Genomic DNA, 26,120 nt, shown 5'->3' with positions numbered 1-26,120 from the left:
CCCTGTGTCTCGCCGCGACCTTCCCCTCCCCCCTGCCTCCTGCCTCCGGCGGGGCTGGGCGGGTCCGCAGCCTGCGACCTCTTCTTGGGACTTTCTCCGTCCCTTTGTTCTGCGAACGGCCGGCAGTGTGTTCCGGCCGGTTAATTTTCTCTCTTTTGGTCTCCCACAGTTCAAGTTGGCACCTCACAGAAGCTCCCTCCGATTGTCCTCAGGGCACTCAGGCCCGGACCCTAGCCCAAGCAAGGCCGCCTAAGACTCCCTTCCCGGGACGGGTCTCCGTCCTTAGCTCTTTTGTCTCACTTTTTATCTTTTATATTTTGTCCTACCTCCTTTCGAAGACAATGGTCTGCTTTTCTGGGCGCCTGATGACCTCAGCTAGCGATCAGAAGTTGTTTTGTGAGGTTTGCTCTGCATTCAGTTATTCTTTTGATGAATTTGTAGGAGAGCAAGTGGTCTCCCCGTCCTACTCCTCCGCCATCTTGGCTCCTCCCTCCTCGGATAGATCTTAACACTTTGAAGAGAGAGATGCCCACTGACACAGATGCTCCGCACAGAAGGTCACCGTTAGCGATTATCAAAAATACTTCTATTTATTTATTGGCCATGCCGGGTCTGCATTGCCGCATGGGCTTTTCTCTGGTTGCGGAGAGCTGGGGTTCCTCTCTAGTCACGGTGTGTGAGCTTCTCTTTGCGGTGGCTTCTCATCGCAGTGGTGCTCGGGGCTCTATACCATCCAGACTTGAGCAGTTGCAGCAGAAAGGCCCGGTAGTTTCCGCCCCCAGAGTCTCTAGAGCACACCCTCAATACTTGCGGCGCACGGACTTAGTTGTCCGGGGGCATGTGGGGTCTTCCCGACCCAGGGGATGAACCCGGGTCTCCTGTACTGACAAGCAGGTTCTTAATCACCAGGGAAGGCATCAGATGCAAAAACTTCAGACCCACAAGCTCATTGCACAAGCGGCAGAAATGCCCGAAACCTACACCTCTGCATAGGACTTTCAAGAGACAGGAAATGAAAGATTAAAAAAAAAAAAGAAAGCCTGAAAAGAAGTCAAATGTGAAAAAAGTGTTAGTTGCTCAGTTGTGTCTGACTCTTTGCGACCCCATGGACTGTAGCCTGCCAGGCTTCTCTGTCCATGGAATTCTCCAGGCAAGAATACTGGAGTGCATAGCCATGCCCTTCTCCAGGGGATCTTCCCGACCCAGGGATTGAACCCAGGTCTCCTGCATTGCAGGCAGACACTTTACCATCTGACCCACCAGGGAAGCCCGCCTGGTAGTAATTTTGAAGGAGGTCTCAGAGAGCCCTGGAATCCCACTTGACTTACCTTACAAACTACGCAGAGTCAGCATTCTAAGAGCCCTCAGTTAGCTTTGAAATAGTTAAAAAAATTGGTTTTCAATTGCTTACAGATAAGAGTAGCTTTTGTACACTACCCTTCCCAGGCAGGACAAGATTAAATCCCGCTGTAGCTCAGAAATCTACTGAAGTCACTGCTCTAGTAGCCGACTACGTCACTTTAGTTTTTGCTGGGAGGTCTCCTAATTTTCTGTTTTGTTCACCTATGAAACAGCCTGCAATAAAAACATAACAGCAACAATAATTAGGGAAAGAAAAGACCTAAGAGGACTTCTAGATGTTACTACTCCTCTAATGCTGCCTAGAGTGTATTTTTGTTATTGGTGTTCAGTCGCTCAGTGGTGTCTGACTCTTTGTGACCCCATGGACTGCAGCACGCCAGGCTTCCCTATCCTTCACCATCTCCCGGAGCTTGTTCAAACTCATGTCCGTCGAGTCGACGATGCCATCCAACTCTCTCATCCTCTGTCGCCCCCTTCACCTCCTGACCCCAATTTTTAGTAAGTTGCGAATATGTACATCACTGTTTTTCCAGAGAATGGTAGTAAAAGATGTAATTAACAGTTGCATAATATTATGTTTCTAAATTGCTGTTCCACGTTGCTCTTGCATTTTTTTTTCTCCTTTGATCATGGTTTGAATTTTTCACAGAAACTTTGGCGTGTTTTCTTAAGCAATATTTCCACTGTTCCTTTCAGTTCCTGGGTACGCAGGCTGACGCAAAAGTACAGATGAACACAGCTGCCAATAACGAGTCTAAACACATCGGAACAACAATATGTTCTTTGGTGAATACGCTCAAGACACCACGATCCTCTTAGTTTCAGGAAGAATATGCTAACCTCCAGTGAAATTGCAGTGTCCCCTAAACTAGCTTGGTTCATTGAGGAAGAGCTTTGCTGGAGCTTAAAATGGGGAGATGTGTCTTTGGGCGAAAGTGGTGACCTCCTCACCTCCTATTTTCTGTGAACTCACGTTCCTCTTCCACACTGAAGCGGCTACCCCTCCATACTGGTCTTAGGTCTTCCCGACACAGGTTAATTCCTTCAGCAACGTCACCTCCTCCGAGAAATACACCTCAGATCTACTAACTTTTGTTGAAACCGTGGCACTGGAGAAAACTCCTGAGAGGCCCTTGGACTGCAGGGAGATCCAACCAGTCCATCCTAAAGGAAATCAACCTTGAATATTCATTGGGAGGACAGATGCTGAAGCTGAAACTCCAGTACATTGGCCACCTGATGTGAAGAGCTGACTCATTAGAAAAGACCCTGATGCTGGGAAAGATTGAGGGTGGGAGGAGAAGGGGACGACAGAGGATGAGATGGTTGGATGGCATCGCTGACTCAATGGACATGAATCCAGGAGTTGGTGATGGACAGGGAAGCCTGGCGTGCTGCGGTCCGTGGGGTCGCAAAGAGTCAGACACGACTGAGTGACTGAACTGAACTGAACTGTAGTCCCCTTCTCCTCTTGCCTTCAGTCTTTCCCAGCATCAGGGTCTTTCCCAATAGGTCAATTATTCACATCAGGTGTCCAAAGGATTTGAGCTTCAGTTTCAGCATCAGTCCTTCCAATGAATATTCAAGACTAATTTCCTTTAGGATTGACTTGTTTGATCTCCTTGTGTCCAAGGGAATCACAAGAGTCTTCTCCAACACCACAGTTCAAAAGCATCACTTCTTCAGCGCTCAGCTTTATAGTCCATCTCTAACATCCGTACATGACCACTAGGAAAACCATAGCTTTGACTAGACGGACCTTTGACGGCAGAGTAATGTCTCTGCTTTTTAATATGCTGTCTAGGTTCATCATAGCTTTTCTTTCAAGGAGCAAAGCATCTTTTAATTTCATGGCTGCCCTCACCATCTGCAGTGATTTTGGAGCCCAAGAAAATAAAGTCTGTCTTTAATATTAAATTTCGAAGGGGTTTTTAACTTCTCACATTTATGCCCTGGGACCTAATATGCCATTTACTGCAGACTTTTGGGATCTTTCCTGTCTTTCTTCCCTGTTTCTTCTGCTTTCTCCCCTATGGCCCCTTTTCGTCTCCTCTTCCCAGTCTCATCTCTCCCACCAACACTGAGACCCACACAGGTGATTCAGACTGAAGTTAGGGCCACTCTGAAGTAAGAGTTAGAAACACAGGTGTGTTTCCCACCTTGGAAAGAAGCCTTCCAGCATCTTGAAGTCGATGGTTGTTCCTACCCCATGAATGCCGCATCTCTGCCCTTCCAGCCTGGACACTCTATTCCTGGACATTCTATCTATAGATGTCTGTTTACTTTCTCGACAAGCAGGTATGGTGGTGGGGGAGAAATTCCTGGAACTGGGAGGATCCACACGATTTAGAAGCGAAGCAAGAGGTTGAGAGTGATGTCTGAGCACGCCTGCCTTCACAGTCTGTGTTCACCACTGTTCCTTGTCTCCGCCGTGAAGGAGGAGGTGGGAAGAGGATGAGGTTTATACAGACGTGTCTTTATTTTTTTTAGGTTTCCCAGGAACAATGCTGTCGTTGTTTCATTTATGTAGACGCTCTGTTGCTCACGCTTCCCTTACTTTGTAATACGAGTCATTAACTCAATTCTTGTTATTACCTTTAATGCTCCCTCTCAACCTACCTCAGGTTGGATTTCTTTCCACACAAGTCACTTATTCCATCTTGAAATCTTCCAGGGCTTAATGTGATTTTCGTGGAGAGTGCACGATTTATCAGAATTTTCTTCTGAGAATGTACATTTGAATACCAAATGTGGTTTACATATCTGCAGTCACAGCTGTGGCAAGGATGAATTCAGAATTAACACATCTTCTTGGAGGAGATTAAAGTCGGAAGACTGTTCCTTGGGATGTGCTAACAGAAGCCGGTACCTCCAATTCCGTAATTCCGTGGTGGCTCCCCTCATTCCATCGGGGAGAGTGAGTAATAAAAGTTGCATGCAGTCCTTTCCCCAAGATGGAATTTGTAAGCAAATTCCTTGTTAAAATTCATAGTAAAGTGCTAATAAAAGGAATGCTTTCCCATATGGCATTGTCTAACGCTTGCTGTTCTATTAATTTTCTTTAGATGACTTTATTTACATCTATGAAAAGATTGTTAGCATGATTATTTCTTAAATAATTTACGCTTGATTTTGTATACAAGCCTTCGTTCAGTTTTTCATATTCTCATGCTGAATCTCTTGGACGCCGAATCTCTTCTCTATAGGAAGCAAACTAGTGAAGCCATTTCCCGAAATCTCTACCTAATGAAGATGAACAATTTGTTCAGCTCTATCTCTTTATTTCCTTGTTTTCAGTTCCTCATGCCTTAATGATTAAAGTGTAACTTCATTTATGACTCCCTATTCCATTCATTTATCTATTCAGCCAGCAATCTTTAAGATCATGAGGGACCCAGTGGTAAGGGGGAAATATAGACACGTTCTGTATTTGAGGAAGTCATAGACGGGGGCGGGGTGGTGGTGGTGATTATCATTAAGGAAAAACAATACAAATACATTTATACTTGACCACCACCTAGAGTGCTTTGGAACAGATGTGCGGGGAGGCCCAGGGCATGTACTGCTGGGGAGCTGTCCTCATCAGGGAGTGGGGCATCAGGGAGGGCTTCCTGGAAGAAGTGGCACGGAAGTCGCCTTGGTGAGCCGACAAGCCCCGGATGGGAGAGCAGCCCTCACAGAGGTTCTCATTCCTGGACAAGCTGCCAGGTGTCAGGAAGTGAAGCAGAGAATGTGGCCAGACCCTGGGTTCCAGTGGTGGGGGCCACAGGGGAGGGCTGGGCATCTGACGGAGTAGGTTTGTGTTTTCCTGTAGAATACAGTTCACTGTGAGATGTTTGTCAAATGTAGAGGGAAATTTATGGGGAGGGGTTAATGAAAAGGTTGCTTATTTACTGAGGATAATCCATAACAAAAGAACTTGTACTATAAACAACAAATATAAACACTGAGCTTTTTTTTTTTCCTCTTTAAGTAGATTTTGTTTTAGAACTTCTTACCTTCACAAAGGGAGAAGGAAATGGCAACCCACTTCAGTATTCTTGCCTGGAGAATCCCAGGGACGGGGCAGCCCGGTGGGCTGCCGTCTATGGGGTCGCACAGAGTCGGACACGACCCAAGTGACTTAGCAGCAGCAGCTTCACAAAAAAAATTTGAGCAGAAAATACCAAGAGTTCCCATACACCCCATGACCCCATATATGCACAGCCTCCCTCGTTACCAACATCCCACCCTAGTGGAGCATCTGCTATGCTAAGGAACCTTCACTGATACACCGTCACCATGCCAGGTCCACGGTTTCCATCAGGGTTCATCTTTTTGTGCATTCTGTGAGTTTTGGACAGGTGTGTAATGACATGTGTCCACCATGAGAGTATCACACACAGTTGGTTCATTGCCCTGAAAACCCTCCGTATTCTACCTGTTCATCCCTCCTTGTCTGCAACCCCTGGCCCCCACTGATCCGTTTACTGTCTCCATAGTTTTGCCTTTCCTAGAACGTCACAAAGCTGGAATCATACAACGTGTAGCCTTTTCAGATTGGCTTCTTTCACTTAGCAATATGCATTTAAGTTTACTGACACGTATTTAGAATGCATGTACAGTTGTGATGGTCACTAGCAAAGACTCACTAAAAAAAAAAAAAAAAAAAGTACTTTGAGGGACTTTCCTAGTGATCCAGTGGCCAAGACTCTGTGCTCCCAATGCAAGTGGCCTGAGATTGATCCCTGGTCGGGGAAGTAGTTTGCACATGGGCCACAGTTAAAGAGTTTGCATGCTGCCATTAAAGATCTGCTTGCTGTAACTAAGAATGAGTGCAGCCAAATACATAAAAACAAATGTTAAAAACAGTTTTTTAAATAGTTTGACCCATGAAAATGTCTAGTCTCAATAGAAGTCTCGTGAACGTATATTCAAAGCTGCTGTTGAATATACGAGAAACTTGTGAGTGTATCGACAATACAGTGGAATATCCTTGCAACGATGAATGAAATCGAGTATTTTATTTCTTAATTCCAAGGTAATAGAAAAATATTCCGGATTAAAAGGAAATTCCTAAATTTCAACTCATGCCTTCTTTTTACAAACACTCCACTTACCAGGAAAAGAAAATCTACTGAGTCACAGCTAATGGTATTGTGGTTTCAAAGGGCTGGTTTGCTAAGTTTCAGTCTGTCATGGGCTCTCTGGAACGGTTTCAGGTCGGATGTTCCGTTTTGCTGTTGGGCACTCATTCCGTGTCACGTCCCTGAAACTGCACCCTGGTTAGTCCTTATGGGATATGCCACACCATCACCTCCAAAACAAGAGGGACCTGTTCTAATTCTCTGTTTTCTTGGCAAATGACTGCACTGAGATAGCTAGTTTTCATCTGTCTTTATCCTTCCCTTGTGGGTCGTCTTTGAGTGAAGTGTTTTCTTTACTTGAAGCTTTTGAAGAATTATTTTTTTTTTTTCTTGAAGGGAAAAATCAAAAGGCTAGAAATGAAGAGCCTTTGAAAATATCATTGAAATAGTGTCTGGGTGCAGCTGACTGAACTTACATAAACTCTTTGAAAGCTGGACTGACTGGCATTCATGTTTGATCTCGTTAAACCAATAAAATACAGGATGTAATCTTTCTATAATTACCGAAGTCCCACTGTCTGGTGCTACCTGGAGGTTAAAGTGATGATTCTAGAGGCAAATATCTTTCATGCCTAATGTACTTTGGCTCTTTACTTTTGCTGGCTTTCAGCCAGAGTGAGACTTTATTGCAGATACTGTATTTTATTTTTTGTTGTCAAGTGGCTTAACTGGTGAAGGCTATTGTAATCAGGCTAAAAACTTACCCCCGGGGCGGGATGTTGAAATGCTCTGGGTTTTTATATTTTTCCATTGCTCCTCTGCTCAGAGAGCATTCCAGATAAGCTGCATAGGTGGATGGTGTGGTCTTCGTGCACACCTGGCCCAAACACAGTGGCCGGAGCTAATCGGGGGTTTACAGACATCCGCCCTGCCATTAGGCAGGGTTCTTAGAAGTTCTTTTGTAGAGATAAATTCTGTGGAAGATGCTGATTGATAAAACCAAAAGCGTAGGGCAGCTGCAAAACCTTGTCATGGGCGGGGTGGAGGGGGGGCGATTGTTTTAAAGAAAACAGGAAACTCAAAATTCCGAATGGAAATAGAGACACTTTGGGTGGGGAAGTTTGTGTGTGTGTGTGTGTGTGTGTAGAAAATTTCTACATGGAGAAAACTCCATGAGTAAACTCAAAAGACAAACGATGTACTGGAAACCTTTTACTTAAAGCAGTAAATAACAGGCAAATTATTACTAAGTCTAATTGATACTAACAGCTGCTACAGTATCTAAGAAGAGGGTGGACTCTCCAAAATAGAAATGGTAAAATGCAGAGACCGTTCACTGCAGAGGAAATACAAATGACCAATCAAAGGCAATTAAAGCAATTACCCTGTCATCACATTGGCCAATGTTGGAAAAATTGCTATTGCTGAGGGAAGAACTGACTCACTGGAAAAGACCCTGATGCTGGGAAATATTGAGGGCAGGAGGAGAAGGGGACCACAGAGGATGAGATGGCTGGATGTCATCACCAACTCAATAGACATAAGTTTGAGTAAAGTCCGGGAGTTGGTGATGGACAGGGAGGCCTGGCGTGCTGTGGTCCATGGGGTCGCAAAGAGTCGGACACGACTGAGCGACTGAACTGAACTGAACTGAAGGGAAAAAAACATGGTACTTCCCACCCCAACCCGACCCATCTCATTCCCCCAAGCCCCCTCACCCTCTGAGCCTCACTAATAAGATGAAACCAGGTAGCATACGATGCATGTTATACACGGGAGCTGGGAGCTTGAAAGTCCAGGATTACTCTTCCACTCCTCAGAACAAAAATAATGGCAAACATTGTAAAATTTATAATCACGATCGTCTTTTTTTTTTTTTGCATCTAACTGTGCCAACCAATTTGCTAAACACTTTATGTGGATTATCTTTTTAATCTTTCCCAGCAAGCGATGACAACCTATCTTCTGTAATAAAAAAGTTAACGATTGTAATCGTAATAAACCTTTCATGCCTGCTTGCTGTTGCCCCCCCCCCATAGTTCTTTCTGAGGACAGCTTTTCATTTTTTTTATGATTAATGGGAAATTTGGCCTCAAATGAAAGCGCTTCGGTGGAGGAAATGCGTCGGTATTAAATCCCAGGAAAATGTCAATGACAGATGGGCTCCGTGACTGTCCGGAAGAGGGTGTGCAGGCCAGTGGGGCCGGAGCAATGCGTGTTTCAGCCTGGGGCTGGCAGGCGTGTTAGCGTTTGCCAGTCGGCTGAAGGCACCGTTCCCTGGATTCGCCTGTTGTTGAGGTCTGACCATTTTACCTCCCAAGCGAACAGAAGGATTCTAAGCAAGATGTGCCATGGACAGAGCTGCTCACAGCTCTGATCTTCTATTTTTTTTTTTTTAAGTGAAAAGTGTTTGTTCCAGTCATTTGTAACCTGCTCCGCTTTCTGCGTGTTCACCTCTCCTATTTCCTGCTCCAGCCCCTCCACCTGATATCCTCCGAAGCTTACCATGTTGGGAACTCTCTGGTCCAATTCCTACTCTCCTTACGGTTTATACGTCTGGAGATTTCATGCACAGCCTGCTCTCAACCTCTCTGTCTATCTCCGTCGCCTTTCTTCACCATGGCACTCGTAGCTGAGTTTCACCACTGGCTGCAGGGTGTGTATATATAAAATTTGCCCTCTTGGACTCCCAGCACCTTCACTGTAAAACAGGCAGAGGAAGCTTGTGTGGTCCATGGAACGATCATGTAGGTGACTACGACAGATAACCAGAGCAAATGCTTATACTGTCTCGATCATGATATTTATCGATAGTACGCAGGTCATTGGCATATGACCCCGCTGGTAATATTTTTGTCAGCCCGTCGTTGGGGGCAGGGGGCAGTTGCCATGCCTGCTTCTGCAGCCCCAGGCCCCCTTGCAATTGGCCTAAGAAGCTGGTCCAGTCGCGAGTGTGAAGGTTTCAAGCGGAGAGGAGACAGGAAGCCCTGTCTCCAGGATCACACTCCCGTTGAGGAGCTCAGATCAGGGAAGAGAGATCCCAGAGCAGGAGGGTGTGTGATGCATCTCTCAAGAGCAGAGGCTGAGCTGCAGAGGGCCTGCCCGTGTGTCCAGGAGAAGGAAGAGCTGGAAGGGAAGCCGGTGGAAGCCAGTCCCAGGTCAAGGATCCCAGCGCAAGGGGCACGATGTGCTGCCCTGACTCAGGGTGGCAGAAGATCCTTAGACCACAATGTTGTTTTCATTGAGTCACTCAGTCATGTCTGACTCTTTGCAACCCCGTGGATTGTAGCCCCGCCAGGCTCTTCCGTCCATGGGATTTCCCACGCAAGAATACTGAATCGGGTTGCCATTCCCTTCTCCAGGGAATCTTCCTGACCTAGGGATTGAACCCAGGTCTCCCACATTGTAGGTGGATTCTCTATCAGCTGAGCCACAAGGGAAGCCCAAGAATACTGGAGTGGGTAGCCTTTCCCTTCTCCAGGGGATCTTCCCAACCCAGGGATCAAACCCGGGTCTCCTGCACTGGCAGGAAGATTCTTGTCCATCTGAGCCACCAGGGAAGCCCCCCTCAGACCATGACCCTGCTGAAGGAGGTGGTCAAGATCTGGCCTTGACCTAATCTCCAAGGTTGGGAGTCCATTCGCTTTAGCCCCGTGCCTCTTTGGAAGGAACCTCACTGGTTCCCATCTCTGGGGTGTGAGCGCGGGGCACTCAAGTTGGGGTCAGGCTGTGGTCTGCCAGACCTGGTCCTTGCAAGTCCCAGCAGGACCCAACCCCACATGGGACAGGCGAGGAACACTCTTCCCAGACAGGACGACAAGGGGAGAAGTTGTCCCGATGCCCCAGACCCTGCCCCCAGTGTTGCCATAACAACATACTTCTCAGCATCTGGCCCCCGGTTCTTGTTGCTATTGTTAACGCTCTTTATGGGCCTCCCAGGCAGCTCAGTGGTAAGGAATCCGTCTGCCAATGCTGGAGATGCAGGTTCGATCCCTGTATCTCCAGCAAGATGTCCTGGAGAAGGGAATGGTTACCCCACTCCAGTATTCGTGCCTGGGAAGTCTCATGGACAGAGGAGCCTGCTGGGCTACAATCCCTGGGCTTGCAAAGACTCAGACATGATTGAGCGTCTGAACACAGCACACCCTGCTTATGGCCAGCACCCTGGTCTGCCTAACGCCCTTGTGAACTTTGTCACCAGCTTTTATGAAACACCGGGCTTTCCCATAATGGCCTCTTTCTTGAACACGTTATTACCAGTAATTAAACCATGTCCGCTGTCCAGCTTTGGCCCCCACCCAGTCTATTAAATTCTTATTTCTCTGATGTCAAGCCTACAAAAGACCATGCCTGACCTCAGTCCAGGCTATTCATACACAGCTCCAGCCCTTATTGTTGGACTGGTGGACATTGATAATGTAGGGAGATATCAGTGCCCAGTGAGGATGGGTGCAGCTCAGCAAGGGGGTAAGGAGGTTAATACCAGATTATCTAAAATTGTTAGGGGCATTCAGCGATTTTGGAGAGTTAAGCTTGTAAAGGAGACTCGAGTTAGTATGATGGAGATACTTAATGGGGAAAGCTTTCCTGCAGGACTGAGATCTTTTAGCCAAATGATTTTTAGATCGAAGAGGGAAATTTCTAATCCTAAACAGCTGAGATCTACCCAGTGATTTTGAGAATCCTGCATTAGGAAAATATGTTATTGTGAACGGAAGAGCAAATATCCATACAATAGAATCTGATAGTAAAAAAAAGCATGAATGAAGTATTGATGTATGTGACAGTATGGATGAAGCAAAAATACTGTTTGCTTGGTTGCTAACTAGCGTCTGACTCTTTGCGACCCCATGGACTGCAGCACACCAGGCTTCCCTGTCCATCACCAACTCCTGGAGCTTGCTCAAACTCATGTCCATCGAGTTGGTGATGCCATACAACCATCTCATCCTCTGTCGTCCCCTTCTCCTCCTGCCTTCAGTCTTCCCCAGCATTAGGGTCTTTTCTAACGAGTCAGCTCTTTGCATCAAGTGGTCAAGGTACTGGAGCTTCAGCTTCAGCATCAGTCCTTCCATTGACCATTCAAGACGGATTTCCTTTAGGATGGACTGGTTGGATCTCCTTACTGTCCAAGGGACCCTCAAAAGCATAATGTAAAACATGATGAAGCGAAATAATCCAGACACAGAAGACTACATATGTTCTGATTCCATTTACATGAAGGGTCCAGAGTAGGGAAATTTCTAGAGAAAGTATGTGTGTTAGTGGTTGTCAGAGTCTGAGGAAAGGGACTGCAAAATGGATAGCTTTGTGTCAGTGGTGATGAAAAAGTCCAACAATTAGTGATGATGGTGGCACTGACTTTCTACTAAAACCAGCGAATTATACAGTTTAAATGAGTCATTTTTGTGTATGTGAATTATATATCAGTAAATTTGTAATAAGAATATTTTTGAAAAGGTATATTATTGATTCAGTGTTCTTTTGCATGCAAACAAAGGTGATACTATTCTATTCACTATGATTTTCTTAAAATTAAAAGTTTAGGCATTCAGACATAAGTAATGGGCTACTTTAATCTCATAGCCAACCTTGAACTTCAGAAAACAGGAGGTCACAGCATCTTAATTACCAGGTGACCATTTCCGTTAGCTCTCCCAACCTATCCCTGCCTAGCACAGTCTGATGTACAGTATCATAATCCACCCAAAATTTTAGTCATGTACGATGACAAGTTTCAAAGAGAAGTTCAGAATCTAGGGATAGTAAATCATAGTCCTACAGAACTGTAATTCAAAAGGACACATACAGACCTATGTTCATAGTGCCACTCGCTGTCTACAATAGCCAAGATATGGAAGCAATGTAAATATCCATCAACAGATGAGTGGGTAAAGAAAATTATATATACAAATAAAATACTAGTCAGCCACGGGGCGGGGGGGGGGGTGAGAATGAGATAATGCCATTGTCAGCAACATGGATGGATGCAAAGATGATCATGCTAAGTGAAGTAAGTCAGAGAAAGATCAATACCGTATGCTGTCGCTTACACGTAGAATCTAAAATACGACACAAATGAACTTATCTATGAAACGGAAAGGGACTCACAGACACAGAGGACAGACTGCTGGTTGTCAAGGGGGCGGGGCGGTTGAGAGGGACGAACTGGGAGTTTGGGGTTAGCAGATGGAAACACACACACATATATAGGATGGATAAACAAGGTTCTACCGGAGAGCACAGGAAACTTTACTCAAATCAGTTCAGTTCAGTTCAGTCGCTCACTCGTGTCCGACTCTTTGAGACCCCGTGGACTGCAGCACGCCAGGCCTCCCTGTCCATCACCAACTCCTGGAGCTTGCTCAAACTCATGTCCATCGAGTGGGTGATGCCATCCAACCATCTCATCCTCTGTCGTCCCCTTCTCCTCCTGCCCCCAATCCTTCCCAGCATCAGGGTCTTTTCCAGTGCGTCAGTTCTTGCATCAGGTGGCCAGAGGATTGGAGCTTCAGCTTCAGCATCAGTCCTCACTCACTCAGTATCCTCTGATAAAACATAATGGAAAAGAATATGAAAAAGTGTGTGTATATATGTGTGTGTGTGTGTATGTATGTATAACAGAGTCACTTTGTACAGGAGAAATTAACACAATATTATAAATCAGCTATACTTCAATAAAATAAATGGAATGAATGGCTTTGAATAAATCCTAATCCTGGTCTTTGGTATACATGTTGAGTGGTTTATGCATATCCCCTCACTTAGTTATACCACTGACCACATGCAGGAGGTAATGTCCTTATGCTTTACAGATGGATAAACTGAGGGACAGACGTAGTAAGTCCCTTCTCCAGAGTCACACATCCAGGGAAGGGGGAGAGAGAGAGAGAGAGAGAGAGAGAATGAGAGAACGTGTTTCCCATGGGATCTGACTTCCAGGCTCAAACCCTTTTTACTGATTGGTTGAAATTGAAAAGCCTCCAGGAAGACACGTCTGTGGGTCATTTTCCTGCTGGTCTGTATTTCATCACTCAGCACACCCCTGAGAGATGGCTCACACACTTTTCCTTCCCAAACAGCTTGAAATTCTTCATTATTTTATATGTGTTTGTATCATGAAGTCAAGGGTAAAACACGACTTCCATTAGAAACCCACTTTTCTGTTTCAGGAAGAGAGACATAGCAGGGTGGCAAGTTGGCCTTTTGTTAGGGCTGATATTTTAAAATTATATTAATGCACACAGGTGTATGCAGTTTTCCAATAGGAAAGTATTTAATGACTCAATGTTTCTTTTTTCGTTTTGCAGAACAATGGTTCCCTGGTTTGGTGCCAGAATCACAAGCAATGTTCAAAGGTATGTTCCCTACAACTGTTATCAGCATTTTTTTTTTAATTAATTTTAGAATAAGTGTAAAGTCACAGGAAGCCGCAAAGTTAGTAGAGAGAAATCACATGTACTGTTCACCCTCTTTCCACCAATGTTTATACCTTATATATTCATAGCACAGTATCACAAGCAGAAAATCATCATTGGTACAAGGGAGGTATTAATATAGTTCTGTAAGGTTTTTATCACATGTATAGATTCCATTAATGTAGTCACTGCTGCAATCAAGATATATGTATCAGTATTTATATATATTACCTTGTTTCTCTCTCCATTCTCTAGTTATGTTAGTCAAAAATGTTTTTAAGGAGAAAACATCTTCTGATTCCACCGGAAGACTTAATGCATTCGACTTACAGCTAAGTTATTTTGTATGTGTTTCCTTTGTGTTTCAGGAACTGCTCACTAAGTAATTCGATTCTTTCAGTAAGCAGTCTCTTTTCTATTTCTGAGTACTTCTCGTTGCACACATTATTATTCTCAATCGTTCACATTATTCTCACATTATTCTCAATCGTATGTTTGATAGCATAAATTTCTATTCACATTATTCTCAATCGTAAAGTTCAAATTATTCTCAATCGTATGTTTGATAGCATACATTTCTCAGTCCCCAAACATCATAAGCTATAAGAATCTGTGTGTGTGTATATATGTAAGATACATGTAGGTATATGCTTCAACTCTAGTCTGAAAGTTGGCTTTATATTCAGATAGTATAAGTGAATACAGTTGAAACCTGCTATACATACCGGAGCGCTTTGCGATCGTAGTAGAGTTTGATGAGATTCCTTTCGTGGGTGCTACTTTTAGACTGAAAATTGAAGCATTCTTTTATCTTACAGTCAAATTTGTATAATCATGTGAATGTGAAGTAATTTGGTGAAAGCAAGGTGTGCTTACCTCTGACTGTCTAGATCCTGGGCAGAAATGGAATGTCTGGTTTACGATCCTCTTCTTTTTTATATAGTATTGTAAACATTGGCCCTGATAAGACATTTTCTGGTATCTTTTATATTAATTGTTCTTCAGTTAGTGTTTTGGGTAATTTGTTTATGTCATCACTGCAGAAAAAGATTTTGTGTGTGTGTGTAAGAATATATGGCTATGTGACTAAATTTCATAAGTAGTTTTTTTTTCCAGTTTTGTTGGTTGGGTATTACATGATGGTAATTTTTTGTATCTGTATTACTTTTACTTAGCACCCCTTTTATCCTTACCCCATCAAGAAATTAATTTTTTTTGTACATTTGAAATTTGAATGGAAGAGATTCATTTGAACTGCTTTTAAAATACCCTAATTAAAGAACATTGCAACTCTGGGGAATACAGATCGTTGAACCATATTTTGTAATTGAATGATCAAGGCTGACACGAGAGACTGAATTTCACAAGAACAGAAATCAATTCCTGTTGCCTGAAAGCAAAAATGAATCAATAAGTCACGGCTAACTCCAGCAGAACCTTTGGAATATATTACAAAGCTGACATAAATTTCAGGGTTGTCTTTAGTCTGAATCCGTGGGGATGAACCTTACATGTTAATCAAAGTTTATCTCCTTTGGATATTATCATCACCGGGTACATTCGCGGATAATTAGTTTGCATATCTTTTGAGACTTTAAAGCACTGTGTAAGCTTTTCCTCTTGATCTTCTGGTTAATGAAGTGAAGGGTAAGCGATGATAACTCCATTTTACACGTGGGGAAATTCAAGCACTTACATATTGGATAACGGTCGTGAAATAACTCAGCAAATCAGTTGTGGTGGTTTGTTCAGTTACTAAGTCGTGCCTGACTCTGTCATCCGATGAACGGTGGCCCGCCAGGATCCTCTGTCCATTGGACTTCCCAGGCGAGCAAATCGATAGAGGCAACTTGAGTTGAAAATGCCGTCTCATGCGTGGCCTTGGATAAAGATCTACAACTTTAAAAACCATTTAGAACAAATATTGGGACAGAAGAGTAAAAAAAAAGAAAACCCACCAAGTCAAAAAGTTATGCTGATGAGATAACTGACTGTATGTTAAAAATAAAGTTTACATAATATTTTATAGAAAGTTGTTCAGTGGCTAAGTTGTGTCCAACTCTTTGCAGTCGCATGGACTGAAGCACGCCAGGCTTCCCTGTCCTTCTCTATCTCCCCGAGTTTGCTCAAACTCATGTCCATTGAGTCAGTGATGTCATCCAACCATCTCATTCTCTGTCACCCCCTTCTCCTCCTGCCTTCAATCTTTCCCAGCATCAGGGTCATTTCAAATGAGTCGACTCTTCGCATCAGCTGGCCAAAGCATTGGAGTTTCAGCTTCAGCATCAGTCCTTTCAATGAATATTCAGCACTGATTTCCTTTGTAATGGACTGGTTGGTTCTCCTTGCAGTCCAAGGGACCCTCAAGAGTCTTCTCCAACACCACAGCATCAATTCAAAAGCATCAGTTCTTCGTGCTCAGACTTCTTTATGATCCACCTCTCACATCCATACATGACTACTGGAAAGACCATAAGACCTTTGACTCTACAGACCTTTGTTGGCAAAGGGATGTCTCTGCTTTTTATAGAAAATACACAGTTTCTAATTAGTTCTGATTGTGTCTGCAAAGCTTGTCACCTTCAGGATGGCTCCAGAACATGGGTTCTCCTTTCCATCTAGTTGCCCGCCTTGTCCCGTCTGCCAGCATCTCTTGCCTGGACCAGTCCACGAGAATGCTCTCTGGTCTCCCAGATTCTACTATGTGAACGTGGGTCTTGGAAAGGCCCTTCACACGTGTAATCTGAATCATACTGCCATTTGCCTCACACCCTTTAATATCTAAGCATCTCCTTCAGTGTAAAACACTGTCTCATCTGCCTGTGGTCTCTCTCCTGTGTTCAACCCTCATCAATCTGTCTTTTCCCTCCTCCTAGAAAGCTTCTCCCAGAGGCACCCAGCTCACCACTCACCCCTCCCCAACCCGACCCCACCCCATGCCATTCACGTCTCAGCACAAATGCCACCTCCTCAGCCTTGCCCTCCCGTATCACCTCCCACCCATTTACAGTGTCCTCAGCCATATTACACCCTCGTCTGTATATATACCTATTTCTTTGTCTGTGCAACTCTGTCTCCTTCACCAGAAAAGAAACTTCAGGCAGCCCTTGATTGTATCCGCTTTGTTCATTGTGGTATCTTGAAGCCTAGAACCGTGTTTGGGTACAGAGGTGTTGCTTACCGAGTATTTTTTTTTTAACTTTTTATTTTGTATTAGGGTATAGCTGATTAACAAGCAATGTTGTGATAGTTTCAGGTGAATAGTGAAGTGTAAATGCATGCATGCACATGTATCCATTCTCCCCCAAACTCCCCTCCCATCCAGGCTGCCACGTGACATTGAGCAGACTTCCCTGTGCTGTCCAGCAGGTCCTTGCTGGTTCTCCATGTTAAACACAACAGTGTGTCCATGTCCATCCCAAACTCCCTAACTATCCCTTCCCTCGTCCTTCCCCCTGGTGACCATAAGGTTATTACAGAGTATTGAGCAGAGTTCCCTGTGGTGGACAGCAGGTCCTTGTTGGTTCTCCATGTTAAATATAACAGAGTACATGTCTATCCCAAACTCACTGACTTATCTTCTCCCTGGCAAAAAAAAGTTTGTTTTCTAGGTCTGTTGGTCTCTTTCTGTTCTGTAAGTAGTTCATTTGTATCATTTCTTTGTAGATTCCACATATATGGTGTGTCATACTGTATTTCTCCCTCTCCATCTGACGTAGTTTCACTTAGCATGACAATCTCGAGGCCCATAGATGTTGCTGCAGATGGCATAATTTCATTCTTTGTAATGGCGAGTAATATTGCATGTTATGTATGTGCCACAGCTTCTATATTCTTTCTCCTGTTGGAGTATGTTTGAGTTGTTTCCATGTCTTTGCTGTTGTGAATAGTGCTGCGGTGAAGACTGGGGTGCATGTACCCTCTTGGGTCATGTTTTTCTCTGGATCTATGCCCAGGAGTGGGATTTCAGGGTCATGTGCGTATGCTAAATTGTTTCAGTCGTGTCTGACTGTTTGTGACCCCAGGGACTGTAGCCCACCAGCCTACTCTGTTCATGGGATTTTCCAGGCAAGAATACTGGAGTGGGTTGCCATTTCATTTCTCCAGGGGGGAAGGGCCATAGTTCTATTTTTAGTTTTTTAAGGAACCCCCATACTGTTCTCCATAGTGGCTGTACCAATTTACATCCCCATCAACAGTGCAGGAGGGTTCGCTTCTCCCCACACCTTCTCCATCATTTATTGTTTGTGGATATTTTCTATGATAGCCATTCTGGCTGGTGCTCATTAAGTATTTGTGAATGATCCATGAATGAAATGTATACATTACATTTTCTTCCTCCTCCAAAGTACATCCTTACTGTACTACCTTCAGGAAGAAAAAAGGTTATATAATCCATTTTGCACCTGAGTAATGTAGCATGATCATTTACTTAGTTTAGTTCAGTCGTTCAGTCTTGTCTGACTCTTTGCGACCTTATGGACTGCAGCACACCAGGCCTCCCTGTCCATCACCAACTCCTGGAGCTTGCTCAAACTCATGTCCATTGAGTCAGTGATGCCATCCAACCATCTCATCCTGTCGTGCCCTTCTCCTCCTGCCTTCAATGTTTCCCAGCATTAGACTCCTTACCAATGAGTCAGATGTTCACATCAGATGGCCAAAGGATTAGAGTTTCAGCTTCAGCATCAGTCCTTCCAGTGAATATTCAGGACTGACTTCCTTTAGGATTGACTGATTTGAACCCCTTGCAGTCTGAGGGACTCTCAAGAGTCTTCTCCAACACCACAGTTCAAAAGCACCAATTCTTCGATGCTCAGCCTTCTTTATGGTCCAAGTCTCACATCCATACATGACTGCTGGAAAGACCATAGCTTTGACTGTACGGACCTTTGTCAGTAAAGTAGTCTCTGCTTTTTAATATGCTCTCTAGGTTGGTCATAGCTTCTCTTCCAAGGAGTAAGCGTCTTTTAATTTCATGGCTGCAGTCACCATCTGCAGTAATTTTGGAGCTCAAGAAAATAAATGATGTCATGGTTTCCATTGTTTCCCCATCTATTTGCCATGAAGTGATGGGACTGGATTCCATGATCTTTGTTTTATGAATGTTGAGCTTTAAGCCAGCTTTCTCACTCTCTTTCACTGTCATCAAGAGGCTCTTTAGTTCCTCTTTTCTTTCTGCCATAAGGGTGGTGTCATCTGCATATCTGAGGTTATTGATATTTCTCTCTGCACTCATGATTTCAGCTATGCTTCATCCAGCCTGCCATTTCGCTTGATGTACTCTACCTGTAAGTTAAATAACCAGGGTGACATTACACAGCCTTGACGTACTCCTTTCCCCATTTGGAACCAGTCCATTGTTCCAGTCTGCTTCTAACTGTTGCTTCTTGACCTGCATACAGATTTCTCAGGAGGCAGGTAATTAATTATTTCCTAATTAATAATAAATAAAGATCATTCATTATTAATTAGGGAAATCTTCCTCCTGTAATGAAGTCAGGGTTCATTAGCATCTTTCAGCTCCTTCGTGAGTTAGAACAGTGATTTACTGTCCAGCATAGCTTGAGGCCAGTGGTTACCCAGCTGGAGTGATTTTGCTCCCCGGGGGATATTTGGCAATGGCAGGAGACTTTTTTGGTGGTCACTACTAGTGGTGGGAAGCTACACCCATCTAATGGGTGGAGGTCAAGGATGCTGACAAACCGCGACACACAGGACTCCCTCATGGTGAGGAGTTTCCCGACTTCAGTCTCAGCAGTGCCAAGAGAGGTTCAGAAGCCCTGGTCTGTGCATTTTGCAAAGTCATAAAAGGAATTAAGGAGAAGGCAGGAGGAGAAGGGGATGACAGAGGACGAGATGGTTGGATGACATCACTGACTCAATGGACATGAATTTGACCAAGCTCTGGGAGATGGTGATGGACAGGGAAGCCTGGCATGCTGCAGTCCATGGGGTCACAAAGAGTCGGACACGACTGAGCGACTGAACAACAGCCAAAAGCATTGAAGAATACAGTTGTGTTCTCAGTAGTTTTACTTTATAACTTGAAGGGAAATAAACACGTGATTTACTGAACATGTGGTATGCACCAAGCGTCTTTTCAGGGGCTCATTATAATGTTAGGCATTCACATTCTCATCATATACAGTTTCTGTAGAAGGCCTAAAAGTAAATATTTTCATCTTTGTGGCCCTTCAGGTCGCAGTAGCAACTCCTCATGTGGCCCTTGTAGCCTGAAAAAGAAGTGATAGATAGTAGATAAACAAAGGTAAGTGGCTGTTTTCCAATGAAACGTTATGTGCGGACACGGAAATTGGAATCTCATAGAACCCCCGTGTCATGAAATTTTATTTTCCCCAGCCACATTTTAAAAAGTAAGGACAATTCTGTGTTCACCAGCTGTACAAAAACAGGTGTTGAGCTGGGTTTGCCCACTTGCCATAGTTTGCCAACCTCTCTTGTCTGCCAAGGCGTTCCATGAGCAAAAGCAAGCAAAAACAAAACAGTAATGTCGTATTTTTCTCCCAATACAAAGACGTATGTTGATGTATTGAAACTAATGAACGGACCATTTTTAACATCATGTGTAGAACATTGTTGATCAGCTTTTAAGGATTCATTGACTGAATGAGTGGGAAACAATAGGAAAGGGAAAGTGAAGTTGCTCAGCCGTGTCCAACTATTTGTGACTCCATGCACTGTAGCCCGCCAGGCTCCTCCGTCCATGGCATTTTCCAGGCAAGAATACTGGAGTGGGTTGCCATTTTCTTCTTCAGGGGATCTTCCCAACCCAGGGATCGAACCTAGGTCTCCCACATTGCAGGCAAATGCTTTACCGTCTGAGTCACAGGGAAGCCCAAACAACAGGAAGAGAGTATTAAATCACAATTAATTTTTGAAAGTTCAGTGATTTTTAGAGCCAGTAAGAGTTGTGCATGCGTGCTAAGTCCTTAAGTCGTGTCCAATTCTTGAAACCCCATGGACTGTAGCCTGCCAGGCTCCTCTATCCATGGGATTCTCCAGGCAGGCATATGGGAGTGGGTAGCCATGCCCTTCTCCAGGAGATCTTCCCAACCCAGGATCAAACCCCTGTCTCTTACATCTCCTGCATTGGCAGGCGGGTTCTTTACCACTAGTGCCACCTGGGAATCCCAGTAAGACTTGTTGTTCAGTTGTTTAGTGTCCAACTCTTTGCAACCCCACAAACTGCAGCACGCCAGGCTTCCCTGTCCTTCACTGTCTTGCAGAGTTTGCTCAAACTTGTGTCCACTGAGTCAGTGATGCCATCCAACCACCTCATCCTCTGCCACAAGTAAGACTTGTGGAGGACTTCAAAATGGGCAAAATAAAAGGTGGCTGAATGCTCTCCCTCTCGCATCTTGCGGGTTATCTACATTGTTCGTATCTTTGAGCTGTTTTCTTCCTCTGCAGATGGTAGGAGGCTGATAATAATGCAGATGACTCTTGTCCGTGGAAATGCAAATGGCCGTGTGCGGTGGATTGCAGTGGAAGCTTCCTCATCAACAGACCATTTTGCGTGTATTTGTAAATCGACTCGAGCGATCCTTTTTGTGTGTCCATATGCTTGTATTTCTTGGATTTCTCCTTTGAAGCACGTGGAAGATATTCCTGGTCCTTGCGGTATTTCATGAGTTAAATATCTGACACGTGTTCATTTTACATTTGCGCGAGAGTCATGCATTTATAAGGTAAGTATGCTTTGACCTTATGCTCTGTTACCTTTGTAAACCTTGGACCTCAGAAAGGCACTCTTGGTGACAACCACCCATCTGGGGCACATGCGTCCTCATCCTTCTCCTTCTGGATGTTTTAACTCTCTCAGTTGACTTTTGTTTCCCATCTGGTTGTGAGGATTTGAGTTGAAAAGCAGTAATTGAGGGCTCAGTCTTGGTGTGGTGGCCCGTTGCTTTGATCTCAGTGGGAGTTCAGTTCTTATAAGGGCCATCACTTCAGATTCTTTGTGATTTTCCAGGCTTATTCTGAGCCAAATTTAGAGGTGAGGAAGATTGGTTTTGCGTGTACGAACATCTGGACGGCTTCATTTGGCATCTGTGAAATTTATTGGATAAAGGTCAAACCCCAGAAACATAACTGAATGTGACTGTTGGAGGTTTTTGTTTTGTGTTAGATGCTGTCCATGATTTATGTGGTAATGACTGTAAGTCCATAGAGCCCCAGGAAAATGCATCTTAAGGAGGAAAATGAAAACTCAGGCACCCATGGAAATGCACTATGTCCAAATACTCAAGGAACCAAAGTTGGACAGTTTATCTTTTGCAGTGTTGTAATATGCAACAGTTTGAAATTTCAGTTGTTCCTTATACTTTAAAACACTTAAAACCTATGGTAATACTGATATTCATGCAGTTTTCCCTGACTTTGTATACATATCCACTTCAAGGACAAAGCATATTGAGCATCTCTTGTCCAACATATTGATATCTTTTGGGAGTTTACCAAGTATTTCATAGGTGCAGTCCCCATTGACTTGTCAAGAAAAGTTGTAGGTTTACGCTGCTGGAAGAGTAGAAAACTTCTCCGCTGTTGTAATTAATTCCCTTTATTTTTGATATTAGTGTTATTATTTCCATAAGTAATGATCATGACGTTGTTCTTTAGTTGCTAGGTCGTGTCTGACCCTTTGCAACCCCATGGACACGCTAGGCTTCCCTGTCCTTCCCCGTCTCCCCGAGTTTGCTTAAATTCATGTTCATTGAGTTGATGATGCCATCCAACCATCTTGTCCTCTGCCACCCCCTTGATTATGACATGATTTTTAGGTAAATGGGATGTGATAATTTAGGAAGAGAAATATTCTATTTCTTTAAACCAGTGGTGGAATTAAAATGTGTATGGAATGCATAGGAAAAGAAATTGTGAGGTGTGTTAAAGTTTGGCTACCGTTCTTTTGAAAAATTGGTCTGTAATGCAATATTGTGCCAGCATGATGAATAAAAACTGTTGAACGCACGTTTGTCAGACTGTCCTACGACATCGTGTGAGTAAATGGCATAATCTCAAGTGCCCCCAAAACCATTGTGTGCTCACCAAGCGATGAAGTCTCTCCTCTGGGAGACCTGAACTCTTACAGTTCATGGTTTCCATGCAGTTGCAGATCACACAGTCAGCAGGTCTGAGTTAGGGCTCCACGTGCCACTTTATTCTCGAGTACTCCATCCAGTATCGCTGTGGGGAAACATGCAAGTCGGTGTGATCTCCGAGGTAAAGGCAGAAGTGGGGAAAAAAAGAAAGAACGAAGTGAGAGAATGTGGAGCAGATGAAAACAAAAACAACTGACAGATGGTTGTTTGTTGTTCAGTTGCAAAGTTGTGTCCAACTCTTTGTGACCCCATGGACTGCCGCACACCAGGCTTCCCTGTCCTTCACTGTCTCCTGGAATTTGCTCAAACTCATGTCCGTTGAGACAGTGATGCCACCCGACCGCCTCATCCTCTGTTGCGCCCTTCTCCTCCTGCCCTCAATCTTCCCCAGCATCAGGGGTCTTTTTCCATGAGTGGTCTCTCTGCATCAGGTTGAGGCAGATGGTGCAGCTAAATAAATACCTAGTTTCAGAACTTCATGTCTGAAGTGGTTAAGTGCTGAAGGCTGTTAGCGGGGTCGCCGCCCGGCCTGGCAAGTGGATTGGTGAGTTAATGGTTTTAACAAAGAGAGATCTGAGGCACCCTTCCATCTGAGGCAGCCTCCCGGAACACAGGTTCGCAGCTCTAATTGGAGCCTCTAGCATGGAAGGAAGGCTATGGCAGTATCACTGATTTGCTTTCCTTCACACCGTCATTCTTATGGTAAGTGTTTTCTGCCCTCACGCTGGGAACTTTTATCAAACATATTAGTGTGCTTTGGGGCATCATTAGCTGGAACATTCTGAGGTTTTTTTAGCCTAGAAGCTAGCCTGTGTGCGGCAGTAACTTGCAACACTTGGCCCAGGCTTGTAGCACAATCAATATTTAAGGAAAAGAACAGGTTCTGATTTGGATTCAAGTCCAGCATGTGGCATGCGAATAGCCCACTGTGTTTCTGACTTTTCCACAAAAAAAAGAAAACTACAGGCCAATATCACTGATGAACATAGATGCAAAAATCCTTAACAAAATTCTGTACCAGTTTTTACGGCGATGAAAGAATTTCCACTTGCCGTAAACTTCAAAGCAAAGACACGGGAAAGGGGAAAAGCACCTCCGTGTAACTCGTGATCCCCACGCCTTCTGCATCTCTTCCTCAATTTCTCCTCCCATCTCATGGAAGGAGACACAAACGCATTCTCTTATTTGGCTCATGATTGAGGAGGAATTCCTGAAAGCTGACTTGAGAAAGGGATTGCACGTGGAATGTATGAAAAACATCTCCGTCAACATGCGTTACATGGTGATGATGGTCTGCCAGATGTTCTGAAGTTGTAATGTATTCATCAGAGGCACACGGAGGAGCCGGAAGAGCTCCGATGGCCTGAAGATGTTGGGTTTGAGCTGGTGACTGGCGAAGAGCGTCACTGCCAATTGAAGGAGGGGAGCAGTTATGTTTTACAAAGGAGACAGCATTGGGTTTCAATAGCTTGGTAGGGCAGGATTTGTGGGCATTGAGTATGTCATTGTGCCATATTACCCTGCTTTCTCCCAGGGGTGGCTGTTGCGGCTCATTTGCTAAGTTGTGTCTGACTCTCTGCCACCCCACGGACCGCTGTCTTCCACTGTCTTCCTGAGTTTGCTCAAACTCACGTCCATCGAGTTGGTGATGCCATGTAACCATCTCATCCTCTGCCACCTCCTTCTCCTCCTGCCTTCAATCTTTCTAAAAGCATCTTTCAAAAAGCATCAGGGTCTTTTCCAGTAATTCAGCTCTTTGTATCAGGTTGCCAAAGAAGTGGAGCTTCAGCTTCAGCATCGGTCCTTACAGTGAATATTCAGGGATGATTTCCTTTAGGATGGACTGGTTGGATCTCCTTGCAGTCCAAGGGACTCTCAAGAGTCTTCTCCAACACCGCAGTTCAAAAGCATCAATTCTTCCACGCTGAGCCTTCTTTATGGTCCAAGTCTCATATCCATACATGACTACTGGGAAAACCATAGCTTTGACTCTATGAACCTTTGTTGGCAAAGTGATATCTCTGACCATTTACCAACACAAGTTAGTTAGGTTTCTAAAGGAATTCCTGTGTATGCTTAGATAGAACATCTTGACCCTCCTTGTCAAGGATTACCTCTAGGATGGGGGTCACAGTCATGAACATAGAAAAGCAAATGCTAACTCCCCCGAAGTTCAAGTGAGAGTTTTCACCTCAGTGTAGACTCCTTTGACAATGACCCTCAAAGAACAATGCCAAAGAGAATGTTCAAACTGCTTTATAGTATATTTGTGCTCATTTCAGATGCTAGGAAGGTAGTACTTGCTAAAAATCCTTCAAGCTAGGCTTCAACAGTACATGGATTGAGAACTCCCAGATATACAAGCTGGGCTTAGAAAAGGCAGAGAAACCAGAGATGAAATAGCCAATATTTGCTGGATCATGGAGAAAGGAAGAGAATTTCAGAAAAATGTCTATTCTGGTTCATTGACTACACAAGAGCCTTAGACTGTGTGAATCACAACAAACTGTGGAACATTCTTAGAGATGGGAATACCAGACCAACTTACCTGTCTCCTGAGAAACCTAAATGCAGGTCAAGAAACAACAATTAGAACCAGACATGGAACAACCGACTAGTTCAAAATTGGGAAATGAGTACATCAAGGCTGTATATTGTCACCCTGCTTATTTAACTTATAAGCAGAGTACATCATGGTAAATGCCAGGCTGGATGAATCACAAGCTGGAATCAAACTTGCTAGGAAAAGTGTCAACAACCTCAGGTATGTATTATATTACTCTAGTGGCAGAAAGCAAAGAGGAACTAAGGAGCCTCTTGATGAGGGTGAAAGAGAAGAGTAAAATCTAGCTTGAAACTCAGCATTAGGAAAACTAAGACCGTAGCATCTGATCCCATCACTTGACTGCAAATAGAAGGGGAAAAAAGTGGAAACAGGGACAGATTTTATTTTCTTGGGCTCCAAAATCACTGGTGACAGTGCCTGTAGCCATGAAATTAAAAGATGCTTGCTCCTTGGAAGAAAAGCTATGATGAACCTAGACAGCAAAGACATCCCTTTGTCGACAAAGGTCCATCTAGTCAAAGCTATGGTTTTTCCAGTAGTCATGTACAGGTGTGAGTTGGACCATAAAGAAGGCTGAGCACCA

General features: G+C 44.1%; 1 protein-coding gene across 1 annotated transcript in view; it reads left to right on the top strand.

Moving 5' to 3' along the window:
- Positions 1-26,120, top strand: part of ANOS1 (anosmin 1) — a 198,245-nt gene that overhangs the window by 27,012 nt on the left and 145,113 nt on the right. Inside the window, exon 2 of the mRNA XM_043458045.1 lies at positions 13,739-13,786. Within this exon, the coding sequence (XP_043313980.1) occupies positions 13,739-13,786 (48 nt within the window). The remainder of the gene's footprint in view (positions 1-13,738; positions 13,787-26,120) is intronic.

This window comes from Cervus canadensis, chromosome X (assembly GCF_019320065.1).
Source record: "Cervus canadensis isolate Bull #8, Minnesota chromosome X, ASM1932006v1, whole genome shotgun sequence".
Lineage (NCBI taxonomy): Eukaryota > Metazoa > Chordata > Mammalia > Artiodactyla > Cervidae > Cervus > Cervus canadensis.
Note: the sequence above shows the minus strand (reverse complement) of the source record. Positions and strands in the feature narration are given on the sequence as shown.